Genomic DNA, 24,959 nt, shown 5'->3' with positions numbered 1-24,959 from the left:
TGAGCAAGTCTTTCTTCTGTCTGGACAGCAAGCAGGCTTCCTTCAGATCGGACCCAGTCAGCCGCCAGGTCGGTCCCGTGAAAACAAAACCGGGTCCTGGCACTCCTGGGCCCCGAAAGAACCTTCCATGCCCTTCTTCCTGCTCCTCACTCCCAGGGAAATCTTGTCTGTCTACACTGCAGATGGCCGGCCTACTCCACAGGTTCGAAACGCGACAGTCTTCAGAAGCAGTGCTTTTTGTCTTTTCTCAGAAAGGGGGAATTCATGATTTGCCCCGCGTTAGCCTCTGGGGCAAGCAGCCCACTGATGGGATAGCCCCTGTTTTGCGATGGGGCTCCCACCCGGTCTCCCCACATTGTCCCCATGCAAGGCTCAGGGCCAGTTATGGAAGGAGTGCTGTTCCATGCTTCCAGCCCAGCTTGCAGAGCGCCCATTATTCCTTCCTGGCTCGGAGATGGAGAAAGTAGGGCGCAGAGCGACTAAGTGCCTTGTCCAAGACTGCTCACTGGGTTTGCTGCAGAACTGAGCAGAGCATGCTTCCAGACTGTGTGTTTGTTCCAAGGGGGAAACTGTGGGTGGTGGTGACTCCCGGCAGTGGCACCGAAAGGGGAGACTCTCCCCGGCCCGGAGTCTCCTGCTCCTAATCCCTGGGGCAGTGGGTGGAAGAGAAGGAACGCAGGCTCTGTTTGGAAACCGGAGAACACAGACATCACCCCTCCCCCCCCCACCCCGACCCCAAGCTTGGAGGTTCCATCAGCCTGGTCTTCTTTTCCTTCTCCGTCACACCCTTTTCCCCCTCTTTGGCGAATGCATGTTTAAAGCATTTCTAAAATCAGCCTTGTAGGGGCGCCTGGGTGGCTCAGTCATTAAGCGTCTGCCTTCGGCTCAGGTCATGATTCCAGGGTCCTGGGATCGAGCCCCGCATCAGGCTCCCTGCTCTGCGGGAAGCCTGCTTCTCCCTCTCCCACTCCCCCTGCTTGTGTTCCCTCTCTCGCTGTCTCTCTCTCTCTCTCTCTCTGTCAAATAAATAAATAAAAATCTTAAAAAAAAATAAAATAAAATCAGCCTTGTGTGATTCTAAGGAAAACGCAGGATTTTATTTTTTCCTTTAAAAAAAAAGGATTTTCTTTCTGGTTCCTTTCTGGTTCCTCATGGTTAGCAGTGGCTGTGGCTTTGGGCTGTGGTCCGAGGTGGGGGCGTCTCACTGCTCTGGAATCACTTAGGTCAGAGCCCCTCTGTGCCTCAACATCCCTTCTGAACACAGTGTGCATCCTGAGCTCAGCCTGCTCTGTTGTCCATGGTTGGGGTGCGGGATGGGATCCTGGTCCAGATAAAAGGACATCAGTGGAACACCTGGTAAAATCCATAGAATTTGGGGCACCTGGGTGGCTCAGTCATTAAGCGCCTGCTTTTGACTCAGGTCATGGGGTCCTGGGATTGAACCCCGCATCGGGCTCCCTGCTCAGTGGGAAGCCTGCTTCTCCCTCTCCCGCTCCCCCTGCTTGTATTCCCTCTCTCACTGTGTCTCTCTCTGTCAAATAAATAAAATCTTTAAAAAAAAAATCCATAGAATTTGAATAAGGTCTGTAGATCAGTGTATATACATATATCCATATATGTACGTATACATACACACATCTGCATACAGGCATGTGTTAGACCAGTGTTAATTTTCTGAATTTTGGTAGTTGTATTATGATTATACAAGACAATAACATTTGGGAGAGCTGGATAAAAAGTATATAGGAAGTCTTTGTACTACTTTTATAACTTTTTTGTATGTCTGGATCATGTGAGAAGACCCTGAAAGGTGAATGACCTTGGAGATGGCGGGGCGGGGGGGGGGGGGGGGGGGGGGGTGCTCAGCAGCTCACGCATAGGGAGGCGCTGGTGCTGAGGCCTCAGAGGGCTCCGAGGACTTTGAACTTCTCCTTTGGGCATCAGAGGCTGAGAATTTCGGAGCCAAAACATGATGTGGTGAATATACATTAAATTTTAAATATTCTTTAATCTTAAAAAAAAAAAACAACCTACTACTATTTCTGAATATGAAGTAATATCTTTTCGTTGTAGAATATTTGAAAAAAATGCAGGAGACTTAAATAAAATAAAAATCATAACTCCTCACTGTATCTTCAGGTATAAATATAGTAAAAAAAAAAAAGAAAACAGTGTGTTGCATATTGCATGGTGGTCTCCTCTTCCTTTTTTTTTTAAAGATTTTATTTATTTATTTGACAGAGACAGAGAGAGCAGGAACACAAGCAGGGGGAGAGGGAGAGGGAGAAGCAGGCTGCCCGCGGAGCCAGGAGCCCGATGTGGGGCTCGATCCCAGGACCCTGGGATCATGACCTGAGCTGAAGGCAGTCGCTTAACCAACTGAGCCACCCAGGCGCCCCTCCTCTTCCTTTTTTCATTTAACATTGTATTATGAGCATTTTTCATGTTCTAAGATAATTCTATAGAACTGTGTTATCCGATACATGGGACTATCCAAAACTAATTTAAATTAATTACAACGAGAGGCGCCTGGGTGGCTCAGTTGTTGGGCTCAGTCTTATTTTATTTATTTATTTGAGAGAAAGAGAGAGAGAGAGATCACAGAGGGAGAGGGAGAAGCAGACTTGCAGCTGAGCAGGGAGCCCGATGTGGGGCTCGATCCCAGGATCCTGAGATCATGACCTGAGCCGAAGGTAGACGCTTAACTGACTGAACCACCCAGGCCGCCCCCCGCTGCCAGTATCTGATTTTAGAACATCTTTATCACCCCCCAAAAGTGAGACCTCCCCCGTTGGCAGACGCTCCCTGCCCCCTTTCCCCCAATCCTAGGCAGCTGCTAATCTACTCACCCCCTCTGTGCGCACCCATTTTGGGCTGCATCTTTGATTTTTTTTGCTTGGGAAAAATCCCGTTAAATTACTGGGTCAGTTGGTGTGGAGGTTTTTTAAGGCTTTTGCTCCATGGTGCCACACTGCTGTCCCGAAGGCTGGTCCACATTTAGGCTTGCACCAACACCACGTGCTGCACCTCAGTGATGCTGTCATTGTTTCTTGTCTTTGCCGGTGAGTGACACGTGGCATCCCGTGTTGCATGTGGCTCCAGGCAAGGGGGAAAACTGTTTCCTGGGCTGATCAGATCTGGGAAAGGTGCCGGCAGTGGCGGGTGGAGACTGGCAGTGGATGAAGGACGGAGGAGGGTGGCGTGCCCCAGTGGCTGCCGGAGCGGGGCTGGGGGTGCAGGGCCTGCTCGGGGGCACCTTGAGCTCTGTGTTCTATGGGGAGCTGAGGGCAGGGAAGGATTGAGGCCGGAGAACGGGAGTGCCCTGGGGCCAGCTGGAACCCGTGGGCAGTCGGGTGAAGCGAGCTCTAACCTGCAGGGATTAGGAAGTTGTGATAGAAACTTCCTTCCCCACTGTGATGAAGTGAAGCCATTGTTGGTTTTGAGCAGCGTTCAGAGTGAAGAAAGCAGGCTGGCGCAATGACCCCATAGCCCAGAATGGCCTTAAATACTTCCTTTGTGGCATGGGGAACGTGTCCGGCCTTGACCCTGGAACTTCAGGTGCCTGGGAGCAAGGGCAGAAGCAGGGAAGGCCTGGGATGCTGGGTAGGAGGACATTGGTTATCTCCATCCATGGCTCTCAACCTTGGCTGCCCTTTAGAACCATCTGAGGGGCATTGGCTATGCCCCCAGACTGGAACCAGAGTCTCTGGAGGTCGTGGTAGAGAATGGCCTTCGGCATGGGGGGGGTCAGGGGCCTAACACCCACTGCCTCCAGGGGGGTTTGTGAGCTTCTGTGTGGCCGGGAGGAAGACTCTTGCCCGGGTCATTGGTCCAGCTCTGCCCCAAACGCTTGGCCCCTCTTCCAGAACCTGTTGTTGACCACCCAGGTCCATAGGCTGCAGCCTGTGGCCGAAGAAAAAGCCTTGTTCAACTTGTGTCCAGAATAACTCGTTCCGTGTGCCCCACGGAGACCTGCCCCCTCCCTGCCAACCCCCAAGCCTTGACGGATGCCCTGACCCCCACCTCAATCCCTTTCCAGCACAGTAGGTGGGTCCTGGCTGTGCGATCCCACATGATGTGCAGCGTCCGGGCAGAGTACGGAGGATGCCCTGGGGTGGGAGCAGCTCCCCGAGGCCTCCCTCCCTCACTGAGAGAGGTGCAGTCACCGGGACGGGGCAAGGCCCAGGTGGGACCTGGGAGGGGGGGTGTGCAGGGCCCTATGGGCTAGCCTGATGGAGCCTTCTTATTTCAAACCTTATCATACCAACAAAAGGCCCCTCCTTGGTCATCACCCAGGTTGGCTGTGCGTTCGGCCGAAGGAGGCAGGAATCCTGTTGCCGAACCTCACGCTGAGGCTGCTTTGCTGGCCTCCCTGTTTGTCAGTCCAGCCTTTGCAAGGGAGTGTGGGCAAGGTGCTGTGGCCCTAACCCTAAGTCGCTTTTTGGCTCTGGGTGCACGGGAGATCATTTAATCCCAATTCGGGATAACTTACTTCTCGGGGAACGCTGCCCAGGCTGGGTGGTGTCTGCATTGCATCAGTTATTGGTTCTCGAATAGTTTTCCTGGAACTGCGGCTCGGGGCAGAGTGAGAGCCGGATCGGTGCCACCGAGGCCAGAGTGCTTTCCCTTTCGTCTGTTCTATGGATTTGAGGTTCCACTGATTTTTTTTGAGAAAAGTTTCTCCGGCTTTAAGCGCTTTGCGAACCCCGGCTGTGCAGGGAGAGGCGGGCCCGAGCTGTCCGTCACCGGGGCCCTCAACACGGAGCCAGAGCGGCGGCCTTGCTGGTGACAGTGATCATCAAATGTCGAATTCCTGGCGTAGTAACGCTTTTTGTTTACTTCTGGTGAATCGAAAAGCTCCTTTAGTAAGGCCCGTCTTACTGCTTTTGGCTTCTTCAGGACATTACCATGCATCAGTGTTAGTGGTACCCAGCCTTTCTTCCTAGCACCTGGAAGACTGTATAGAAAGCTCTGGACCACTGCCCGAGGCCGTGCCCTCCCCCCACCCCCCAGCCTCCCGGATGACAAGTCAACCTGGGAGGGGCCCATCAAGGGTGGAGGTAGGGGCCCTGTCTTCCAGGAGGTTCTGCCTGGAAGGAGCCCCAGGAGGCTTGAGCCCCTCCCAGCAGGAAACCTGGCCCCTCCTGCAAACCCTCCAGACCCTCGTGAGTCTGGCCTGCTGCCTGAGGTGCTCGATGTCTGTCCGTCTCCCCCTGTCCTTCCTCTCTGGCACCGCACACACCTCCTGGTTCAGAACTGCACTTCCTGTCGCCCCCCGTGTCCCAGGGGACCGTCGGGAGTTTCCCTGCGTCCAGCCCAGCTGGCTCCTTGCTGTCACATTCATCATCCCAGCTGTACACATGCCTCTGGCTTTCTTACCTTTTCCCGAACCTGCATCACCCTCCCCTCCCCCGCCTCTGCCTTTTGGTTGCATCCAGTGCTTGTCTGGTACTTCCTCTGCGTTCCTTCTGTCTGTGGGGCTACCAGAACAGCAAGCCAGGTCTCCGCCCTCAGCAAGCTTTTTTTTTTTTTTTTTTTTTTTGATAGATAAGAGGAGACGTAAACTGCTAGCCCTACCTGGGCCACAAGCCATGAAAGACAGGTGGACGAAGCGCTCGAATAATCCTTGGTGGCTCTCGGCCTCCTGTCGTACATCATTTAAAACAGGAAACTGTCCCTAGTCCTTGCCCTTTCCTGTGGGAATATTATGATTTTTAAAAGAATCCCAGACGGCCACTTTGGAAGGCAGTTGGACAGTTTTTTGTTTTTTTTAACGAAACTAAACACACTCTTACCATACATCCCAGCAATGTTGCGCCAGGGTGTTTATCCAGATGAATTGAAAACACGTCTACACCGACGTCTACTACGTGGATATTTATAGCAGCTCTATTCATAATTGCCCAAGCTTGAAAGCAAGCAAGATGTCCTTCAGGAGGTGAGTGGATAAATAAAATGGTGGTCCGTCCAGACAGTGGAATCTTCTTCAGCGGTGCTAAAAATAAATGAGCGATCAAGCCATGAAAAGACATGGGGGAACCTTAAATGCATATTACCCAGCAAGAGATGCCAATCTGAAAAGACTACATACTGTACGATTCTACTTCCATGACATTCTGGAAAAGGCAAAATTATGCAGACAGGAAGAAGATCAGTGGTGGCCAGGGGTTGGGGAGGGAGGGATGAACAGGGGGAGCACGGAGGATTTTTAGGGCAGTGAAACTATTCTGTGTGATACATGATGGAGACGTGTCATTATACAATTGTCCGAACCCATTGGATGTTCAACAGCTCACGTAATAAATTACGGACTCCGGTGATAATGATGTGTCAGTGTAGGTTCATCAGTTGGAACAAATGCAGCCCTCTGCTGGGGGATGCTGATAGTGGGGGCAGGCAGTGCATATGGGGGGGCAGGAATATACGGGAAATCTGTACCTTTTGCTCAATTTTAATGTGATCCTAAAACGGTTCTAACAAGTAATTTCTGTTAACAGAAGTGCCAGAAGGAAATCAGCCAAAATGATAAATGTCATGTTAAAAAAAAATCTCCACCCCAATCTACTGATTATTAATGATCTTTCAAACACCCACCCTGTTCCCCAAGCTCCTGCAGGAATCCCAGGACCCCAGGCCACATCTCTGGTCAGGGAGTGGTGGCTTTGGTCTCCACCTCAGAACTGCAGCCAAGAAAGGGCTCTGCTCCCCCCAGTGAGCTTTATTTGTGGATTTGCGGTGCCCCAAATATGAAAACATGAAGTTTTGAGCCCTTGGACCTCTTTTCTTCCTCTTTACTCTCTTAGTCCCTCTTCTAAATGCAGCGTGTGGGGGCGCCCGGGTGGCTCAGTCATTAAGCGTTGGCCTTTGGCTCAGGTCATGATACCAGGGTCCTGGGATCGAGCCCCACATCGGGTTCCCTGCTCGGCGGGAAGCCTGCTTCTCCCTCTCCTTCTACCGCTCCCCCTGCTTGTGCTCTCTCGCTCTCTCTGTCAAATAAATAAATAAATAAAATCTTTTAAATAAATAAATAAATAAATAAATAAATAAATAAATAAATAAATAAATGCAGTGTGTGGACTAGAGAGGACCCGGTGTCTACTCAGCCCGACTTTGGGCATTCTAATAATCTTTGAATGTCTGTTTCTTTGCTTGTAAAATGATGATAATGTTCTGTGGGACTGTTATTAAAGGAAGAAACAGGTATAAATTGTGTCCCACCATTCTAAAGATAGAGTCACAGGCCTGGATTAACCTCCTTCCTGAGATGACCAAAAAACCGCCAACAAACAAAAACCAGACCAAGTGTATGAACCAGAGGTGTTCAGGACACTGGATATCAGGCAACAAAGGATGGTGATTCTTGAGAGACGGGAAGCAAATGAGGCGAGCCGTGTGGTTTGCTGTTGCCTTGATAGAGTATCCAGGCTGTGACACAGGGAAGCTGAGGCAGAGCCGGGTGGACTCCGTGTGTTCAAATGCAGCTGACGGTCCGGGGAGGTGAAGCAGCCGGAGTTAATAGGACTAGCAAAATCTTTACAAAGCATGTATCTGATAAAGGACTTGTGTCCCCGTTATAAAAGTAATTCTCGGGGCGCCTGGGTGGCACAGTGGTTGAGCATCCAACTCTTGATTTCAGCTCAGGTCATGATCTCAAGGTCATGGGATCGAACCCCGTGTCGGGCTCCACGCTCAGTGTGGAGTCTGCTTGAGATTCTCTCTCTTCCTTTCCCTCTGCCCCTCCCCCTCTTCAAAATAAATAAATACATCTTAAAAAAAAAAAAAAGTAATTCTCATAGCTCAACCAAAAGAAAAAAACAGGCAAAAGATTGGAACAGACCCTTCACTAGAGAAGATACAGGATGGTAAATCAACAATGTGAAGTTGCTCAGGCACAACATTGTTCGTCACTAGGAAAAAAAATGAAAATCACAGGGAGATGTCACTATGGACCTAGTAGAATGCATAAAATTAAACAAACTGTCATTGCAAGTGTTGGCAAGGATGCGGAGAAACTAGAAGTCTGATAAACTGCTGGTGGGGCTGTACGATGTTAGAATTTCTCTGGAAAACAGTTAGGCTTCTTCTTAAAAAGTTAAACGTACACTTATTGCAAGACCCAGCCATTCAACCCCTAGGTCTTTCCCCGAGAAGAGAGGAAACACATTTCTATACACACACTTGTACATAAGCAGCTGTACTTGTCACGGCCCCAAACTGGAAACATCTCGGATGTCCATCCATAGGGCAGCGGATAAACGCGTTGTGATATATCCAGACATGGGACACTCCTTGGCCATGAAAAGGAATGAATGCTTTGTATGTGCGGCAACACGGAAGTCCTCAAAATAATTGTGCTGAGTGAAAGAAGCCGGACAAAAGAGAGTACATATTTATATAATCTCTAGAAAATACAAACCAATCTGTGATCCCAGAAAGCAAATCAGTGGTTGCCTGGGGAAGGGAGGAAGGAGGGAGTGCAAAAGGAATGGGGAGGTGGGGAATCTTTGGGGATGGCAGGGAATCTTTGGGGATGGTAGGTGTGTTCACTGTCTTGATTATAGCAATGATTTCACTGGTGTCTATAGCTGTCGAAGCTTAACAAATTGTACTCTTTATTTTTTTTTAACTTTTTTAAAAAAGATTTTATTTGTCAGAGAGAGAGAGAGCGTGCACGCAAGCAGGGGCAGACGGAGAAGCAGGCTCCCCGCCGAGCAGGGAGCCCGATGTGGGACTCCATCCTAGGACCCTGGGATCATGACCTGAGTCAAAGGCAGACGCTTAATTGACTGAGCCACCCAGGTGTCCCCAAATTATGCAGTTTAAATGTGTGGCATTTATTATATGTAACTTCTATCTCCTTAAAGCTGTTTTCCAAGAGTCATGCTGGCTACGGTTTGGAGAATGGATTTTAGGCAGTAGGTCTAACTGCAAGGGGGAGAAATGCATATCCCTCTCTCTAAACATGTAATTCCTTCTTTCCCTCATGTTCTTCCTGGTTTACGAGCTCAGATGATTAGAGTAACATGTGATGACATTTTCCTTCTTTTTCCTCTGTTAGACGTTTCTCTAAAATACTATAGCTAAGGGGCCACGTGAAAGCAGAGGGGTCGAGTAACCTTTTCTCCTTGCTGAGCCCTGCCTTGCAAGGACCCACTTCTGTCTCTTCTCTGTACCTGCTACAGCTCACACTCACAGTGGGCCCACACCAGATGTGGGGGCTTTCCCACACCCACCACCTCTCTGACACCAGTGGGCTGTCCCAAGGTTCCATTCAGTTCTGACACTCTCTACCTGTGGGTAGCATAGCCCCCATAGACCAAGGGCTCAGTCCACAAGACTGCCCTCACATCAGCTGCCATCACAAGTCCAGGTGGTCACCTGCACTTCTGACCGGCTGCCTGTAAGTCAGAGTCCCCACGGTCCCCTCCTCGAGCTCCATCATTCGTTAGGACAGCTCATGGACCTCAGGGACACACGTCTACCATCTTATTTTATAATAAAGCATGTGCTAAAGGATAAAGAAGAACAGCTGGATGAAGGGCTGCATAGGGCGAGGTCTGGGAGGGTCGTGAGCACGGGAGCTTCTGCCCTGTGGAGTTGGGGGGTGCCACCCTCCCGGTACGTGGATGCATGCATCAACCCAGAAGCTCTCTGAACCCCGTGCTTTGGGGATTTTTATGGCAGCTTCATGTAGGCATGATGGATCATTAACTTCTTTTCCAGCCCCTCTCTCTGCTCTGAAGGATGGGGGTGGGGGCGAAAGTTCCAAGCTTCGAATCATGGCTTGGTCTTCCTAGTGACCAGCCCCCATCCGAGACGTTCCTATCACCAGGAAATTCCAAGGGATTGTGTCAGGAACTGGGGTCAAAGACCAAATATTGGAAGGAACTGGGGACAGAGGCCAATGTATATGTTTCTTCTTATTTCATAAGCCGGAGTCCATCCCCAGCCCTGGGCACTTAGTGAACTCAGTGCAGGACCGCAGGTGAGATCGGTCAGCTCTCCTATCAGAGGTGGCAGATTCCAGGTTCCTGCGTCCTTGGCTGACCATTACCCGAGGGCAGTCACCTTGCTTCCCGTCCCATGGCCAGCATCTAGAGGGAGCCTGGTTCTGAGCCAGTGACAGAGAAGCCACTGTGGGGTGGGTGTCCCTCTGGGAGGGCAGGAGGGGCCATGGTTGGGGTCCCAGGTGGGAACACAGCTGTGTCCCGGGGATAGGGCAGAATGGGAGGTAGGCCAGGGCGGTCAGTGGGAGCTCTGGGGCAGGGCTGGGCTTGGGTCCGAATCCCTGAGCAGGTGGTGTGTTGAACGTGAGGAAGGACACCCTCTGAGTGTGGCAGGAACCGCCACAGTTGCCAACCCGACAGGGATAACGGGTCCTTTGGGTTAGAACCTGGGCTCGAATTCCATCTCGCAGACCTACCAGCCGTGTGCCCTTCGGCAAGTTACAGTGCCTTTCGAGAACTTGGGTCTGAGAACGGGGTGACAGCAGATCCTTTGCTGGATGGAAACTCCCGGCGCGGGGTCGGGTAGGTGCATTATTCCTTAGAATATTAAATTTCCTTTTTTTTCTTTTTTCCTACCAAAGGAAGACTAGACCTATTTCCTGCCCACGAAGTACTTTTCTATCCATATACCACAAGGCCCAAGGATGAAATACTTCCCCACCTACTTGGCTTCTCACAGGCCCTTCCTCACTCCGTGACCCACGGCTGGGAGCACAAGCAGCTTCCTTCCTCGCTTTTTCCCCTGCTGGGTGGTCAGAGGACGTGGGCTGCAGGAGTCCGAGTCAGGCAGGGGGAGGTCAGGGCCCTCAGGTGGAGAGGAAACCAGAGGAGAGCTTTGCTGGGCGGGCCACGGCGGGCATGGAAGGCCTGGTGTGCGTGCGGCGGGAAAGTCGCAGGAAGCCCCAAGAGGCCCATGCACTTGTCCTTGGCCACTTGGTGATGCTTTCTGAGCGGGAAACGGCAGAGGGGTCTGGCTTTATTCCCCGGACCCAAACCAGGGGAGCCCACGTCCTCATCGTGAGTCGGCAGCATCCCAGGGACTCAGGAGATGAACTTCGCCTTTCCTCTTTGGTGCCCCGTCTGGAAGGCCAGCCCTCGTCCCACACCCGCCCTGTGGACAGGAGGAAGGGCTGCCCACACCACAGGGTCTCCCGGCTCCTCCGCTGTCTGCAGCTAACATCGCGACAGTGGGTTAAGCCAAGAGGCCACCGTGATCAACAGGGAAAGGATGATGTTGCCTCGGGGGTGGTTCGTGAGCAGAGTTAGAGCCGTGTTGCTTTGATGTCCCATCCAGTCTAGGGATGGTCTCCTTTGTACCCCAGTTGCTGCCTGAAGAAAGCAGCCTTTGTTGCTTGTTGTAGGATCTGGAGTCAGGTCGGTAAGGGGACTTGGGATGGGTGGTCTGGAAGTGGATCTCAGAATGGTATGATTAATACCTTGCCAGTTCCTGAGAGTTGATGTTTTGGGAGAGAGCGCTTTTCTTCATTATCACATGTGCTGAAGATAGAAGGGGAAGGGCCCTGGGGAATTTTCTAGGGTGCTGGAAATGCTCCGTATCTTGCTTGGGGTTTGCATTACATAGGTCATCTGTCAAAACTCATTGGATGGTAGACTTATCGTTTGTGCATTTCACTGTTTATGGATTTTTATCTTGGAAAAAATAACTATAAGCAAATCATGAACTCTTAGTGATTTACAGGCTGACGTGCTTAGGGATGAGGTGGACTGCTGTCTGCACCTTGCTTTAAAATGCATCAAAACTAAGATGGGTTGTTGGATTGATTGACAGCAGAATGTTCACGATTGTAGAATGGGGGTGGGGGGAATATGGGTGTTTCTCCTATGTGATTCTTTCAACCTCTCTTCTTGTTTGAACATTTCGTAATAACATGCTGAATCAGAAGAACTGCAATAACTACTACTTTGGTTCTCTAGAGCTTTCCATAAACGAATTCCCGAGACAGCTAGGTTTCCTGGCTGACACCCTACTCTTCCTACAGACGGCCTCACCTACTTTCCCAGGGAGTGTTGGTGAAGCGAATTGAGGGCCCTTGGCTTTGTGTGCTCTCTGCGAGGCTGGTGTGGTCAGTGTGGGTGCATTTCACAAACCAGGTGTTAGCTTGGACCTCCTTGAGGGTGATTCAGTCCACCACCTTGAATCGATAGAACTCTGAAACACAGGGCTTCCTACCCTATAGGCTGGGGATTCGCAGCCTGAGAACAGCCTGACCCATGGGAACCAGAGTTAGAAGAGGGTGCCTGAGCCCCCTCTGACCAAGAACGCAAGGTGGTTTACCCGCTGGACGCTGGGGGGGAGCTAGGGTGTGTGTGTTCAAAAATCTTAGCATTATACAATATATTTAAACATATTCAGACGCTTTTTTGACACTAGACTTTTTTTTCAGCTATAAAGTAACGCCTGCTCTTGTAAGAATTGTTTTTTTAATAGAGAAAAGGCAAAGAAGTAAAACCAACCATAATTTTATAACCTCAAGAAACCACTCTATATTTTGGTATATTTACTCCCTGAATTTTTTTTTTAAATCTCATGCATCGTTTCTATAATAGTGATGTTTTTCATTTGAGGCTAATGGAGGAGTTCTTTGGGAGGGAGGCCCCAAGGCCCTCCCTCCTGTGGACTGGCCCAGAGCCTGGTTCACTGCCGCAGAGATTCTGGGTTGGTCTGGACAGAGGGACTTCCGGCTTACTCACAGGGTCCGATGCTGGGAGGGCCCGAACTTCTTCAGGAGCCCAGTGGAAGCACCTTCTAGCCAAATGTAGCAGCACCATTGCATCCGTGTCCGTGTATGCCTGCTCATTGAGCGCTTACGAGTGAAGTGGACAGCAGGGAGTTCCGATGATCTGCCCTAGTCACACAGCCAGCAGATTGTGGCGTTCTAGTTCAAGAACGGGCCCTCCGATCGGCAGTTTGGGGCGGAGGCGACCAATTCTGGAAGTTGGTGGTTTGCTGAGCAGCCTTTACGGCCGCTCCTGGGAACACGCAGGGCAGGTGGAATGAACCTCTTTTTCCGAATTGAGAACTGATGCTCAGAGAAGTTACCAGGTTAACTCACACCACGTGGGAAGCGGGTGGGTGGGAGGCTAAAGGTTAGAGCCTGTTCCATCATGTTGTCTTCAGAGCTGGAGAGCGGAGCGGGAGGGAGGCCTGGGGACTTGAAGGGACAAAGGGTGGGTGTAGGGTGCCCGGCTGGGGAGTCCGTGAGCAAAGGCTAAGAGCCGGGCACCAGCGGGGCCTGTGTGGAGGTGAGGGGCAGGGAAAACACTGTCTTTGCGGTCTGACAGACCTGGGGCTGGGGGCCTGATACTTTTGCAAAAAGTGAGGATAGTCAACCCAATTGGTTCCCATCGAGAATTGGAGGAAACAGTGTTGAAATTGCCCGACCTGCGTGCTTGGCATATTGGAATCACGGGGCAGTTTTTTGAACGTCGTCTGATAAACGGTGGGAGCCTTTGAAAGGCTTTGGGCTGGGAAGGAGGCTGACAAGGCAGAGATTTTCTGAATATCATGCTCGTGTGGAGGACAGTGGTGGCGGGGGGGGTGGCTGAAGACCGGCCTGGTGGAGAGGGAGAGAGATCTCAAAGGAGCAATCCACAGGATTTGGTGATGGGCCAGTTATGGGGAGGGATAGGCATCTCACTTTGTTCACTGGCTTTTTTATGACTCACTGGCATGTTCTTGCCTTTCAGGAGCCTGTGTGAAATGCAGCAAAGGGGTGTTTGGGGCCGGCCAGGCCTGCCAGGCCATGGGGAATCTCTACCACGACGCATGCTTCACCTGTGCGGCTTGTGGTAAGTGTATGTGGAGGCTCGGTGTGTGTGTGGGGGGGGGTCCTAGGAACATGGGGACCGAGAAAGGGAGGACAGGGAAGAGCATCCTTCCTGGAGACACTTGACCCAGACCTCCCGTGGTCCCACAGCAGGGCAGGTCCGTGTCCTTTAGAGTCGCAGCACAGGGCCCGTCAGAGGAAGGGGACTGACCAGAGTACCAGCGATTGTCTGGGGCCGACCTTGGTAATGAGTTGAGTGGGTTCAAAGCAAACTGTAATAACATCAGGTTTGTTAATGCGTATCCGAGGTCTCAGCAGGGTTGTGGGGGAGAGAGCATTGGGATTCACCACCATCTGCCCTATTGTCAGTTACCTCCCCTACCGTGGGACCAGCCAACCCAGCGTTACTAACGGGGGCCCTGTTATCACTCTGTGACCCCGCTCTGATTTGGAGGCTGCTCTGTGCGTGTGAAGTGTGAGCGTGTGCATGAATGCCCGTGTGTGCACACCACAGAGCTGTCCGGGCCTGTGAGCACGCTCAGCGGGCATCTCTATCCTGTACACGCGCAGTAACTAAAGCAGCAAATTAGGAGCCTGAGCTCAGCCTGTGCCCAGCCCTGCAAACTGCTCGTTGAATTGACGGCAACCACCGTGGAAGATTCTAACGCGTTGCCGGATGTTTGCCGAGTCTGACCGAGTCGGGAATTGAGCTTGGCTTATGGTCTCTACCAGAGATTAATTTCGAGGAGCTTTTTTAAGAGAATGTCCTGCTGATTTCTGCGGTTCCAGATTGAGGCTCGCAGCTGTTGATTCAAAGGAAACATTACAACAAAGCCAGAGTGTCATCAGGGACAAGGGGGTCTTGTTATCTGGCCCCAGGGTTCTCGATCCTGGCCGTTCATTAGAATCCCCTCAGGGATTATTATAAGAGCCCGCGATGCCCCAGTCCCACCCCGACCAGCAGAATCGGAAGCTCTAGGGGTGGAATTTCTAGAGTGGGCAAGAGTACTGTTCATATCTCCTCAAGTGACTCCAGGCCTGAGCTCCTGGCTCAGTGCCAAGCCCTTCAGTGTAGACGCCTCTGGAGAAAGGAGGAGGGAGAGATTTGCTTTCCGCTGTTTTGTGGCACAGCCGGGAGCCTCCTGATTCCCAGGGTAAAAGTAACGAGGTGGGCATGGAGCTGCCCCCCAGCCTGCCCAGCAGTGACTGCTAGGCCTATGCCCGGGTTCAAAACCTCCTCCTTCCGTCCTCACTGCGATTTCCCATAAACGCGTGTCCGAGAGTTGATGGCTGGTACGCCGATCGTTACTCACCTCTGTAGGGAAAATTGTGAAAGCCTTTGAAATGGGTCAAAAGTCTGCTGAGCATCCTCAGCGGACATGTTGGCGTTGTCTGGGGTTCGGTTTCTCCGGGCCCCTGGCTTCTCCTTGTCTCTGAGCCATGTGGGTTTTACCATCCTGATAGCAGACCATACACGATGCTCGTCCCTAACAGTGCACACCGTGCCTGCTGGTGATGCAGCTGACTGCGGCCCTGGGGAGACTGCTTTTGCTTCAACTAAAAGTGAACTTATTTCAGCACTTCCAGTGCCTTCACAGCCGGGGTTCTTTGCACTATCCCCGTGGTCATGTCTTACTGGTTCCCGCCTTAGCTTGACGAGTGATGTTAAATCTTTTTTTTTTTTTTTAAAGATTTATTTATTTATTTATTTATTTGAGAGAGAGAGAATGAGAGACAGAGAGCACGAGAGGGAGGAGGGTCAGAGGGAGAAGCAGACTCCCTGCCGAGCAGGGAGCCTGATGCGGGACTCGATCCCGGGACTCCAGGATCATGACCTGAGCCGAAGGCAGTCGCTTAACCAACTGAGCCACCCAGGCGCCCTGATGTTAAATCTTTGACCATGTTGTCTGAGTCTTAACTGTGCAAGAGTTGTGATCCTTCTTCTTTCTAGGAAATTATCTTTCCTTTTTGGCTCCCGCAACTGTTTCTCAATATCTGCTGTTTTCCAGGGAAAAAGAAAATATTATGTAGAAGCTGGTTTTCATCTCGAGCAATTGCCACTTGAACTAAGAAAGTTTTTCAGGGGTGGGGGGAGTACCGGTGAGTCCGTCAGCGCATGACTAACTATCAGTTCCATAATGGGTTGAATTTATCTTCAAATGATGACAAACACAGGCACTTAAGGAAAACACAGCTGGTTGGGGGTTTTCTTGGTCTAGCATCTAAGCCCTTGTGTTCTGCTTTCTGTCGTAATGCTTCCTATAATTTGTCACAAACTGAACTCTCTTTTCCGCCTCTATATCTCTGATCACACTGCCCCCTAGAATCTGCTCTCCCCGCTCACTTCATACATTTAAGTTCTGTCCAGCCGTTAGGGCCCAGCTCAAAGGCTGACTCTTCCAGGAAGCCTTCCCTGTTCTCCTAGCAGGAAGAAATGGCTTTGTCTTGAATTCGGCAGGCCCCGATGGCTGTCACGTAGACTGTGAACCACACTCTCTGGGGCGTGGGTGCCGCAGGCCAGGCCCTAGAACAAAAGCTGCTGTAGGAATGAGGACAGAGACTCCATTCGAAAGTGCGTGCTGCACATTCCTGTTCCCCAAGGGGCCTGCACCACTCCTGTTGTGGGTAAACACACAGCTTCCTTTGCACTTGTCAGGAGCAGTTGGAGACGCAGGCAGTTGTCTGAGCAGCTTCTGTTGGGCACTCGAAGTAATGTGCCTTTGTGCCTTTGTTCCGTTGACTTCTTGCTGCCCTGTAACTCCCTTCAGCAGAAGGAGGCACCTGGGCCCTCCATGTCCTGGTCTGGCAGGTCCTCAAGTGTGTCTGTGAACACAGGCGCCGTGCAGACAGCACTTCTGGGGCCGGGCCCGTTCCCTCCTTTGTTGGCAGAAGAAAAAAAATGGGGGCCCAAGGAGGGGAAGAGAATTTCTTAAGATAAGACCTAGTGATGGGGCCAGCACCAGAATCCAAGGCTCCTGGATCTGATTAGCTTTGCATAGCCCCGTTTTTCTGGTCGGTGAGTGTATCTGTTAGTGAGCGTGTAGGTGTGTGTGTTTTCTGTTTTCCCATTTTGTTATGAAAATGATCCAGCTTACACCACCACAGAAATAGATTTCTATACGTACACACCCACTCCTTGGATGTTACTGTTGCTTTATGGAAACAGAATGTCGGGGTCCTGTCTAGGACATGCCAAAGGGGCACCCAGCTCCCCTGGGTCCTTATCCCACACACCGAAAAGGAGGACACTGAAACAAAAAGGTCTAGAAGGCTGCAGTGGGAGTCATGGATGCCAGCAGCCAGTGCCGAGGAGCGGTGCTGTGCTGGGGGGAGGCAGAGAGCCCACCTCATCCGATGAGACCATCTGGCCTGGGACAGCTCCCAGGGGGAGCCACGGGGGCTAGTGGGAGATGCTCTTCCGGAGGCTTCCCTGCAGCCTCCCACACCCTGTGTCCTGGGAGGACCGTAAGGTGTTCCAGTCCTCACACAAACCCATGCCTCCGTGGATGGTGCAAGTTCTCCAGGGCCCCATGCGTTTCCCTGCCCCCTGGCAAGAAGCAACAACATTCCGTTGAGCTGTGGGAACAACAGGACAGACCACAGAGGGAAGTTCAGGGGCAGGGTCCTAGTATGTGATTCCAGGACAGATGTTTTTACTCGTACGTTTTTCCTTCCAGGTTTTGCCCAAATGTACACGCAGTTTTTTTTTTTTTTTTTAAGATTTTATTTATTTGCGAGAGAGAGAATGAGAGACAGAGAGCATGAGAGGGAGGAGGGTCAGAGGGAGAAGCAGACTCCCTGCCAAGCAGGGAGCCCGATGCGGGACTCGATCCCGGGACTCCAGGATCATGACCTGAGCCAAAGGCAGTCGCACAACCAACTGAGCCACCCAGGCGCCCCATAGACAGTTTTTGAATTGGGTTTATTTATTTATTTTTTTAAGATTTTATTTATTATTTGAGAGAGAGAATGAGAGAGGGCATGAGAGGGGAGAGGGGCAGAGGGAGAAGCAGACTCCCTGCTGAGCAGGGAGCCCGATGTGGGACTCGATCCCAGGACCCCGGGATCATGACCTGAGCCGAAGGCAGTCGCTCAACCAACTGAGCCACCCAGGCGCCCTGTACGCGCAGTTTTTAGAGCTGGGATCGTGGCGTATAAATGATGTTCTGTCCTTTCTGATGAAACCTGCCGCGAACTCATCCTTATTTCCGCAGCCTCCAGACTGGTGGTCTGAGCGGTCACAGAGGAATCGACTGCTTTGTGCCACCGTGTTATGGCCTGTGGCTCGGGTGGCGCTTGCTGGTTGTTACATGGAGCCCGCCCCCCTGCCCGAACGTCTTTGTTCCCCTGCATCCTTTTTCCCTCTGCCAAATGGTCTCCTTGGTGCTCGTCCCAGAAGGACGCATGCAGGGTGCGGCGTGGGGGCGTTTGTGTGGTTTGTTAAAGTTCCTCCTTTCTCCGCGGCTCCTTGGGCGGCCAGTGTGTGTGGTTGCCATGGAGATGTGTGCTGGGGGGGGGGTCTCCCTTCCCCGGCTGCTTCTGCCCACCCCAGTGGCAGTGCCCTCAGCTGGGGCCCTCAGGAAGCCGTTGGCACAGCGTGGAGCAGGAGGAGGGTCAGTGCAGAGGGCAGGCCCAACCTTGGCATTCGGCCACACTCCGGGTCTGACGCTGCGTGTCAGGTGGCCTGAGGAGACGCTTGTGCCCAGCTGTGGCTGAGAGAGGTGCAACAAGGAGGAAGAAGAGGTGTGGGTCAAGGGCCCTCCTCAGCATCTTCCAGAACAGACCGTGAGGGAGAGGCCCGTGTCCTTGCTTGAGGCAGTTTTGGGTCTGAAACGTCAGATTTAGTTCATTTGGCAAAGACGGAACAACTCCCATCCTGGAGTCCAGGTGAAACCTGGTCGCCATGTCCATGTTCATGGTTGTCGTGATTTTTTTTTTTTTGTCTGCATGAGTTGGGGACGATGGAGCAGATAGGAGAGGCCACATGCCCTCCTGCCCTGAAGCCCCCAGAACACGAGGGCCAGAGCCTGGGCGTGGGACTGGGGGGGCGGGCAGGCAGGTCCGGGCCGATGGAAATTGTGCCAATACAGGCCTGAGCTCAGAGAGCGGCCACGGGGGGCCGGAGGGGTCCACGCAGGAGACCGTGCTGGCATGTGCAAGTCACGGCCAGAGCAGGTGGCTTTCAATGTCGTTACTGGTGCTCCCGCTCCAGGGTGGGGGGTGCGCTGTGACGAGCCCGTCACGCCTCTGGGAAAGCACACCGTGAGATGAGGAATAGATGCTGTTGCCCATCCCACCTTCCAGAAACCACACACGGGTGGCTGTTAAGGATCGTGAACGGACTTCATAGTGAAAGCTCACCCCTTTAGACCCGGTCAGGCGAAAGTCTGTCTGAGTTACCAACAAGCCTGCATCTAGAACTCTCAAAAAGTACCATTTCATTACTTCAGGTAAAGGGAACAACCAGCATTAAGCCCAGCATTGTGGAACAGAGGTTCTTGAATAAATCGGTAGTTGGTGACTGAGAGCACATCATCCAGTAGGTTCTGAAGTAGGGGGGGGAATCTGATCAGCTTTTTTTTTTTTAAAGGTTTTATTCATTTGAGAAAGAGCGAGAGCGAGCATGAGCGGAGGGGAGAAGCAGACTCCCTGCAGAGCAGGGAGCCCAATGCGGGGCTCGGTCCCAAGACCCTGGGATCATGACCTGAGCCGAAGGCAGACGCTTAACCGACTGAGCCACCCGGGTGCCCTTCTGTTTTGTTTTTCTTATGAAGTCTGAATACTGCCCCCGAGATTGTGTTTACCTTTTTTTTTGGACTTTGAATACTACTTCGCCCCCCCGCGTTTGAAAATGCTCACAGATTATGAAATAGTGGCGCTGGCACTAGGGAGGTCTTCCTTTAACTCTCAGCCGCCCTGCTTCCTTAAACCAGTCATCACAATATTTATCAGCTGCCTGTCGGCTGACCGCACACCGAGCCCTCCCCCGACGGGAGCTCGCTAAGTCCTGGGACGCTCCAGGGAGTTCAGCATTATTATCAGCCTCCTTTTGCAGAGGAACAGACAGATTCCTGGGAGTGTAGTTTGCTTCCGCCTCTGTGTTAGATTATCTCCGCTCGGAGGGACCGTGGGCCAAAGAAAGGAAGCTGGCTCTGCCCCTGGGATCTAGTCTCGGGGCTGTGTGATGGCAAAGACTGGGTTTTCGGAGACTTTCTGGTTGCGGGTGCCCCCAGGAGAGCAGCCGGGGACTCGGATTAGGGGAGAGAGGACCCCGTCTGTAGCAGGATGCACCCACAGCACAGACGAGGATTGCAGGCTTCGATGCCTGCATTTCTGAGCCATTGAGTCATGCCGATGTTTCTTGTCGCATTCAGCAGTTACGGGTAAGCTGAGTGAGTCAGCTGGATCTAAGGAAAAAGCCGGGGGTCAAGAATGTGAGAAAGGAAGAGTGGGCACGTCCTAAAGGAAGCCAGTGGGCGAGGAAGAAGTCAGGAAGCAACAGAAATAGACAGGCCGGGGCCAAGGGCCGTGTGGGTCAGGAGAGGGCAGAGCGGCGACCTTGACTCAACGTGGGGTTAGAGGGTCTCTTGCGTTCGTCGCTAGCAGACCCAGTTCTGCAAGGGGCACCCACACTGGGGCCGGACTGGCTTTCCCAGCTCAGACTCTGTAGGTCCAGTCAGAGGCCGAGACTGTCAGGGGACCGAGGGAAGGCATCAGATCCCTCATGCCTGTGACACTGGCAGGGTCTGGGATATTGGAGCGCTGTACTGTCGAGGGCAGCTCCAGTGTGACCTGCACCTGCTTCCCGCATCGACATTCCGGGTGCCCAGTAGCACACGCACATGGCTTGGGGTGGAGATCTGCATTCTCTTCCTTCAGGAATCCCAGACCCAGGGTGTTACCTGGTGGTACGCAGTGTGTCCCCTGTCCCCTCAACCCTGAGGACACAAGATGCTCTGGGATGTGGGGGGCACTGCACTGTCATCAGCATGAAGACACTGTACCAGGTGCCCCATCTCCGAGCCGGAATCCTGGGTTTTGGGAGCAAGGTCTGAACTTCATTCTGGCATCACAGATGCTACTTGGGTCTCTCTGGCTCTCTTGCTAAGAGTTATCTCTTCTTTTCTGTCTTAAGTATTCTGTTCTCTCAAATGTTCTCTTCAATTTTTGTCCCCACCTCTGGTCCTGGGGTGGTTGTGGATTTAGTGTGTCGGCTTGACTGGGCCAGAGGTGCCCATGCATTTGGTCACACATTGTTCTCGGTGTGTCTGTGAGGATGTTTCTGGACGAGAGTAACGATTAGTAGACTGAGTAAAGCAGATTTTTCTCCCTAATGTGGGTGGTCCTTGCCCAATCAGTTGAAGCCCTGAATAGAACAAAAAGGCTGACCCTCCCACCAGTAAGGGAATTTCCTCCTGTCTGACTGCCTTGAGCAGGGACATCGATTTTTTCCCTGCTTTTGGCCTGGAACCACACCATCGGCTCTTCCTGGGCCTCCAGCTTGCTTTCTGCTGATCTTGGCACTTGTCAGCTTCCATAATCACATGAGCCAATTCCTTTTGGTAAATCTATTCCTGTCTGTACACACACAACCACACAAAGGTGCATGTGCATGCACACACACACGCACACGCACACACTCACACGCATGCACTCACGCACACTCGTGCACGCACAAACGCACACACTCATGCACACACACTCATACATATGCATGCACAACACTCGCACGCACACACTCGTGCACGCACAACACTCACATGCACTTATGCACACATGTGCACACACGCCCATACACGCACACGTGTCCGCGTGCATGCACACACCCTACCGGTCTGTCCCTCTGCAGACCCCTGACTCACCTGGCCCCATTCATCTTCCTTCTGCACTACGTTCTCTTCCCTGCCTCCTTCCTGTCTCCCTCGTGTCCCCTCACTGACGATTTCCTTTGTACCCCTGGTTTCCATTGTGGAACCCGCGGTGCCTCTGTGCCCCTGACGCAGGCTGGAACACAAGCCACTGTTTGTGGAGTATTTGCTCTGTCTTCTCGAGGCCCCTCATTTGCCTCCCAACCCCCCACGCTCATTTACACAGGAGGAAGTGGAGTTTCGGAGCAGTTGACGGGTGGTGCGTGGGGTCCGGGGTCCGGGTGTGTGTTGTTGCCACCACCCTTTACTGTAGGTCAGTCACAGTCACGAGCAGCCCCGTCTGCTCCACAGATTTCAGGAAGCAGGGTCCGTGCAGGTGCGGAGGCCCGCGTGCACACGCGTGATGAGCAGCCCGGGGGGGATCTGACGCGGCCCCCTGGGAACGTGTCTGTGGCCCTGCAGTTTGCCTCACCGCCTGCCCCCCTCTGCCTTCCTTTGGCCTCCAGCTCCCTGTTTCCTCAACTCCAGACTCGCAGCACCTGGTGTGGTAGCCAGTGGCCACACGTGGCTTTGGAGCTCTTGAAATGTGGCTAATGAGACTGAGGAATTGAACATTGTATTTCCTCTTAATGGACGTTTAAATGTAGGGCCGCCTGGGTGGCTCAGTCGCTTAAGCGTCTGCCTCCATCTCGGGTCATGATCCCGGGGTCCTGGGATCGAGCCCCGCATCGGGCTCCCTGCTCGGCGGGGAGCCTGCTTCCCCCTCTCCCCCACCCCGCCCCCACTCGTGCTCTCTCTCAAATAAATAAATAAAATCTTAAAAAAAAAAGTTTAAACGTACATAGCCACCCGTGGCTACTGGCTACCATATTGCATGGTGCAGGGAAAGCTTCTAGTTCCTAAACCAAAGTTCGCTTATTAAGAAGAAATGGTCAGTGAAGTTTACTATTTTCATACTTTCTACATCACAAGGGCAATAGGGTCCCGCTGTAAAAAAAAAAAAAAAAAAAAGATACAGGGGAAGAAAACTCCCCGTAACCCAATACCCAAACCGAGACCGGAAGGTGTCCGCTGTGCCTCGGGGCGGTGCCTGCCGCTGTCCCTGTCGTCGTGTGTGTCACCTTGCTGCCCAGCCTGTTCCATTTAGAAGCACATCCTACGCCTGCTTCCTCGTGGCTCCACCGTCTTCAAAACCAGATGCTGCATAAGATCCTGTTGACTTGATGACTCAACATCAGCACAGCCTTTCTGCTAGTTGAGTTAAAAGGGGGAGAGAAGGGGCGCCTGGGTGGCTCAGTTGTTAAGCCTCTGCCTTCGGCTCAGGTCATGATCTCAGGGTCCTGGGATGGAGCCCTGCATCGGGCTCCCTGCTCAGCGGGGAGCCTGCTTCTCCCTCTCCCCCTCCCCCTGCTTGTGTTCCCTCTCTCGCTGTCTCTCTCTGTATTAAATAAATAAAATCTTTAAAAAAAAAAAGCGGGGGGAGAGAACCCTTACCACAGGGGCTCCCAGGCTCTGCTCTGAGAATACACTGAGGCTGGGCGGCGATCCTGTGGCCGGGTTTTCAAGGACCAGATGCACCTCCGGGGCACTGAGCAGCCCGGGAATCCGGCCAATGCCACGCCGGGGCAGAGAACACAGGCTTCCCCGTGACCAGGGCCGTGGGGACAGCGGCGCCCCTTCACACCAGCAGCCGCCCCTACAGTGGCCACGTGGCTGGGTCCCGGCATGCGGGGAAGTGGGGAAGACCCTCTCTCTTCCTTCTGTGGATCACTGCTGACACCTCCCAACCGTCTTGGGTCCTGTTTGCTGTCCTGCCACCTCCATCCACACAGCCAGCCTGTGGACACACCTTTGGGGGGACCGCACCCTGGCTCAGAGGCCTCAGAGACCGCCTGTTGCCGTAACATCACAGACCAATCCTTCACTTAGCATTGAAAGCATTCCTTAAACTGGTTCCAGCTCCTTGCCTGTCTCCTGTCCTGCCATCCCACAGAGTCCCCTGGCCCTACGGGACACCACCTGCCCCTTCCTGTGCCTGTCCCCCTTGCACTTCATCTCCACCCAGGCGAATTCCACCCTCTGAGGTGCTGTCCCCCCTCAAGGCCTCTCTTCTGGCCCCTCTGGTCTCATGGACGTCTTGTTCTCTTACCCGTCTTGTGGTGTTTGAAGTTATGGGTTAGATTGAAGCCCGTTGCAGGGGTCTGCATCTCCCCCTAGATGGTCAGTTTTGGGAGAATGGGGATAGTGTTCAGTTGATCTTGATTTACCCCCCGCCGCCCTTCAGTACTTTGTGGGTAGTGCTGGGCATTCCCCGTATGTACTCTTTAGCCATCGCTCCCCATTCTGCCCCTCTTCCCCCAGCCCTAAGCAACCACTGATCTACTTTCTACTCCCATAGATTTGCCTATTCTCGAGGTTTCGTAGAGATGGAGTCCTATAAAATGTGGTCTGTTCTAACTGGCTTTCACTTGGCGTAGGGCACTCCAGGTTCATCCATGCTGGAGCACATGTCAGAGCTTCGATCTTTTTTATGGCTGAATAATATTCCATTGTCTGGATATACCACATTTTATCTACCCATCTGTCAGTTGATAGACACTTGTTTCTACTTTTTGGCTATTATAAATAATCCTGCTATGAACATTCTTGTACAGCTGATCCTTGAACAATGCGGGTTTGGACTACAAAGTCTACTTATATGTGGATTTTTTACAGTACAGCATTGTGAATGTGTCTTCCTTAATATTCTTTTCTGTCGCTTACTTTGCTGTTAGAGTGCAGTGTATAATACATGCAACATGCAAAATACGTATTCATCGACTGTTTACGTTATTGGTAAGACTTTCAGAAGGTCAACATTAGGCTGTTCGTAGTTAAGTTTTGGGGGAGTCAAAAGTTATATGTGGATTTCTGACTGCATGGGGGGGGCAGCACCCCTAACCTCCATGTCGTTCAAGGGTCAGCAGGATATGTTTTTGTGTGGACACACGTTCTCATCTCTTTGTGTATATATCTAAGAGTAGAATTGCTCGGTACCTCTGTGTTTAACTTTTTTTTTTTTTAAGATTATTTATTTATTTATTTGAGAGAGAGAGAATGAGAGACAGAGAGCACGAGAGGGAAGAGGATCAGAGGGAGAAGCAGACTCCCCGCCGAGCAGGGAGCCCGATGTGGGACTCGATCCCGGGACTCCAGGATCATGACCTGAGCTGAAGGCAGTCGCTTAACGACTGAGCCACCCAGGCGCCTCAATTGATCTATGTATTTCTGATACAGATTCTGTTCACAGTCAGCCA

General features: G+C 52.2%; 1 protein-coding gene across 1 annotated transcript in view; it reads left to right on the top strand.

The window, feature by feature from the left end:
* Nucleotides 1-24,959, top strand: part of LIMD1 (LIM domains containing 1) — a 69,566-nt gene that overhangs the window by 17,500 nt on the left and 27,107 nt on the right. Inside the window, exon 2 of the mRNA XM_034998398.1 lies at nucleotides 13,716-13,817. Within this exon, the coding sequence (XP_034854289.1) occupies nucleotides 13,716-13,817 (102 nt within the window). The remainder of the gene's footprint in view (nucleotides 1-13,715; nucleotides 13,818-24,959) is intronic.

Source organism: Mirounga leonina, unplaced genomic scaffold (genome assembly GCF_011800145.1).
Source record: "Mirounga leonina isolate KUSES-001 unplaced genomic scaffold, KU_Mleo_1.0 Mir_94, whole genome shotgun sequence".
Lineage (NCBI taxonomy): Eukaryota > Metazoa > Chordata > Mammalia > Carnivora > Phocidae > Mirounga > Mirounga leonina.
Note: the sequence above shows the minus strand (reverse complement) of the source record. Positions and strands in the feature narration are given on the sequence as shown.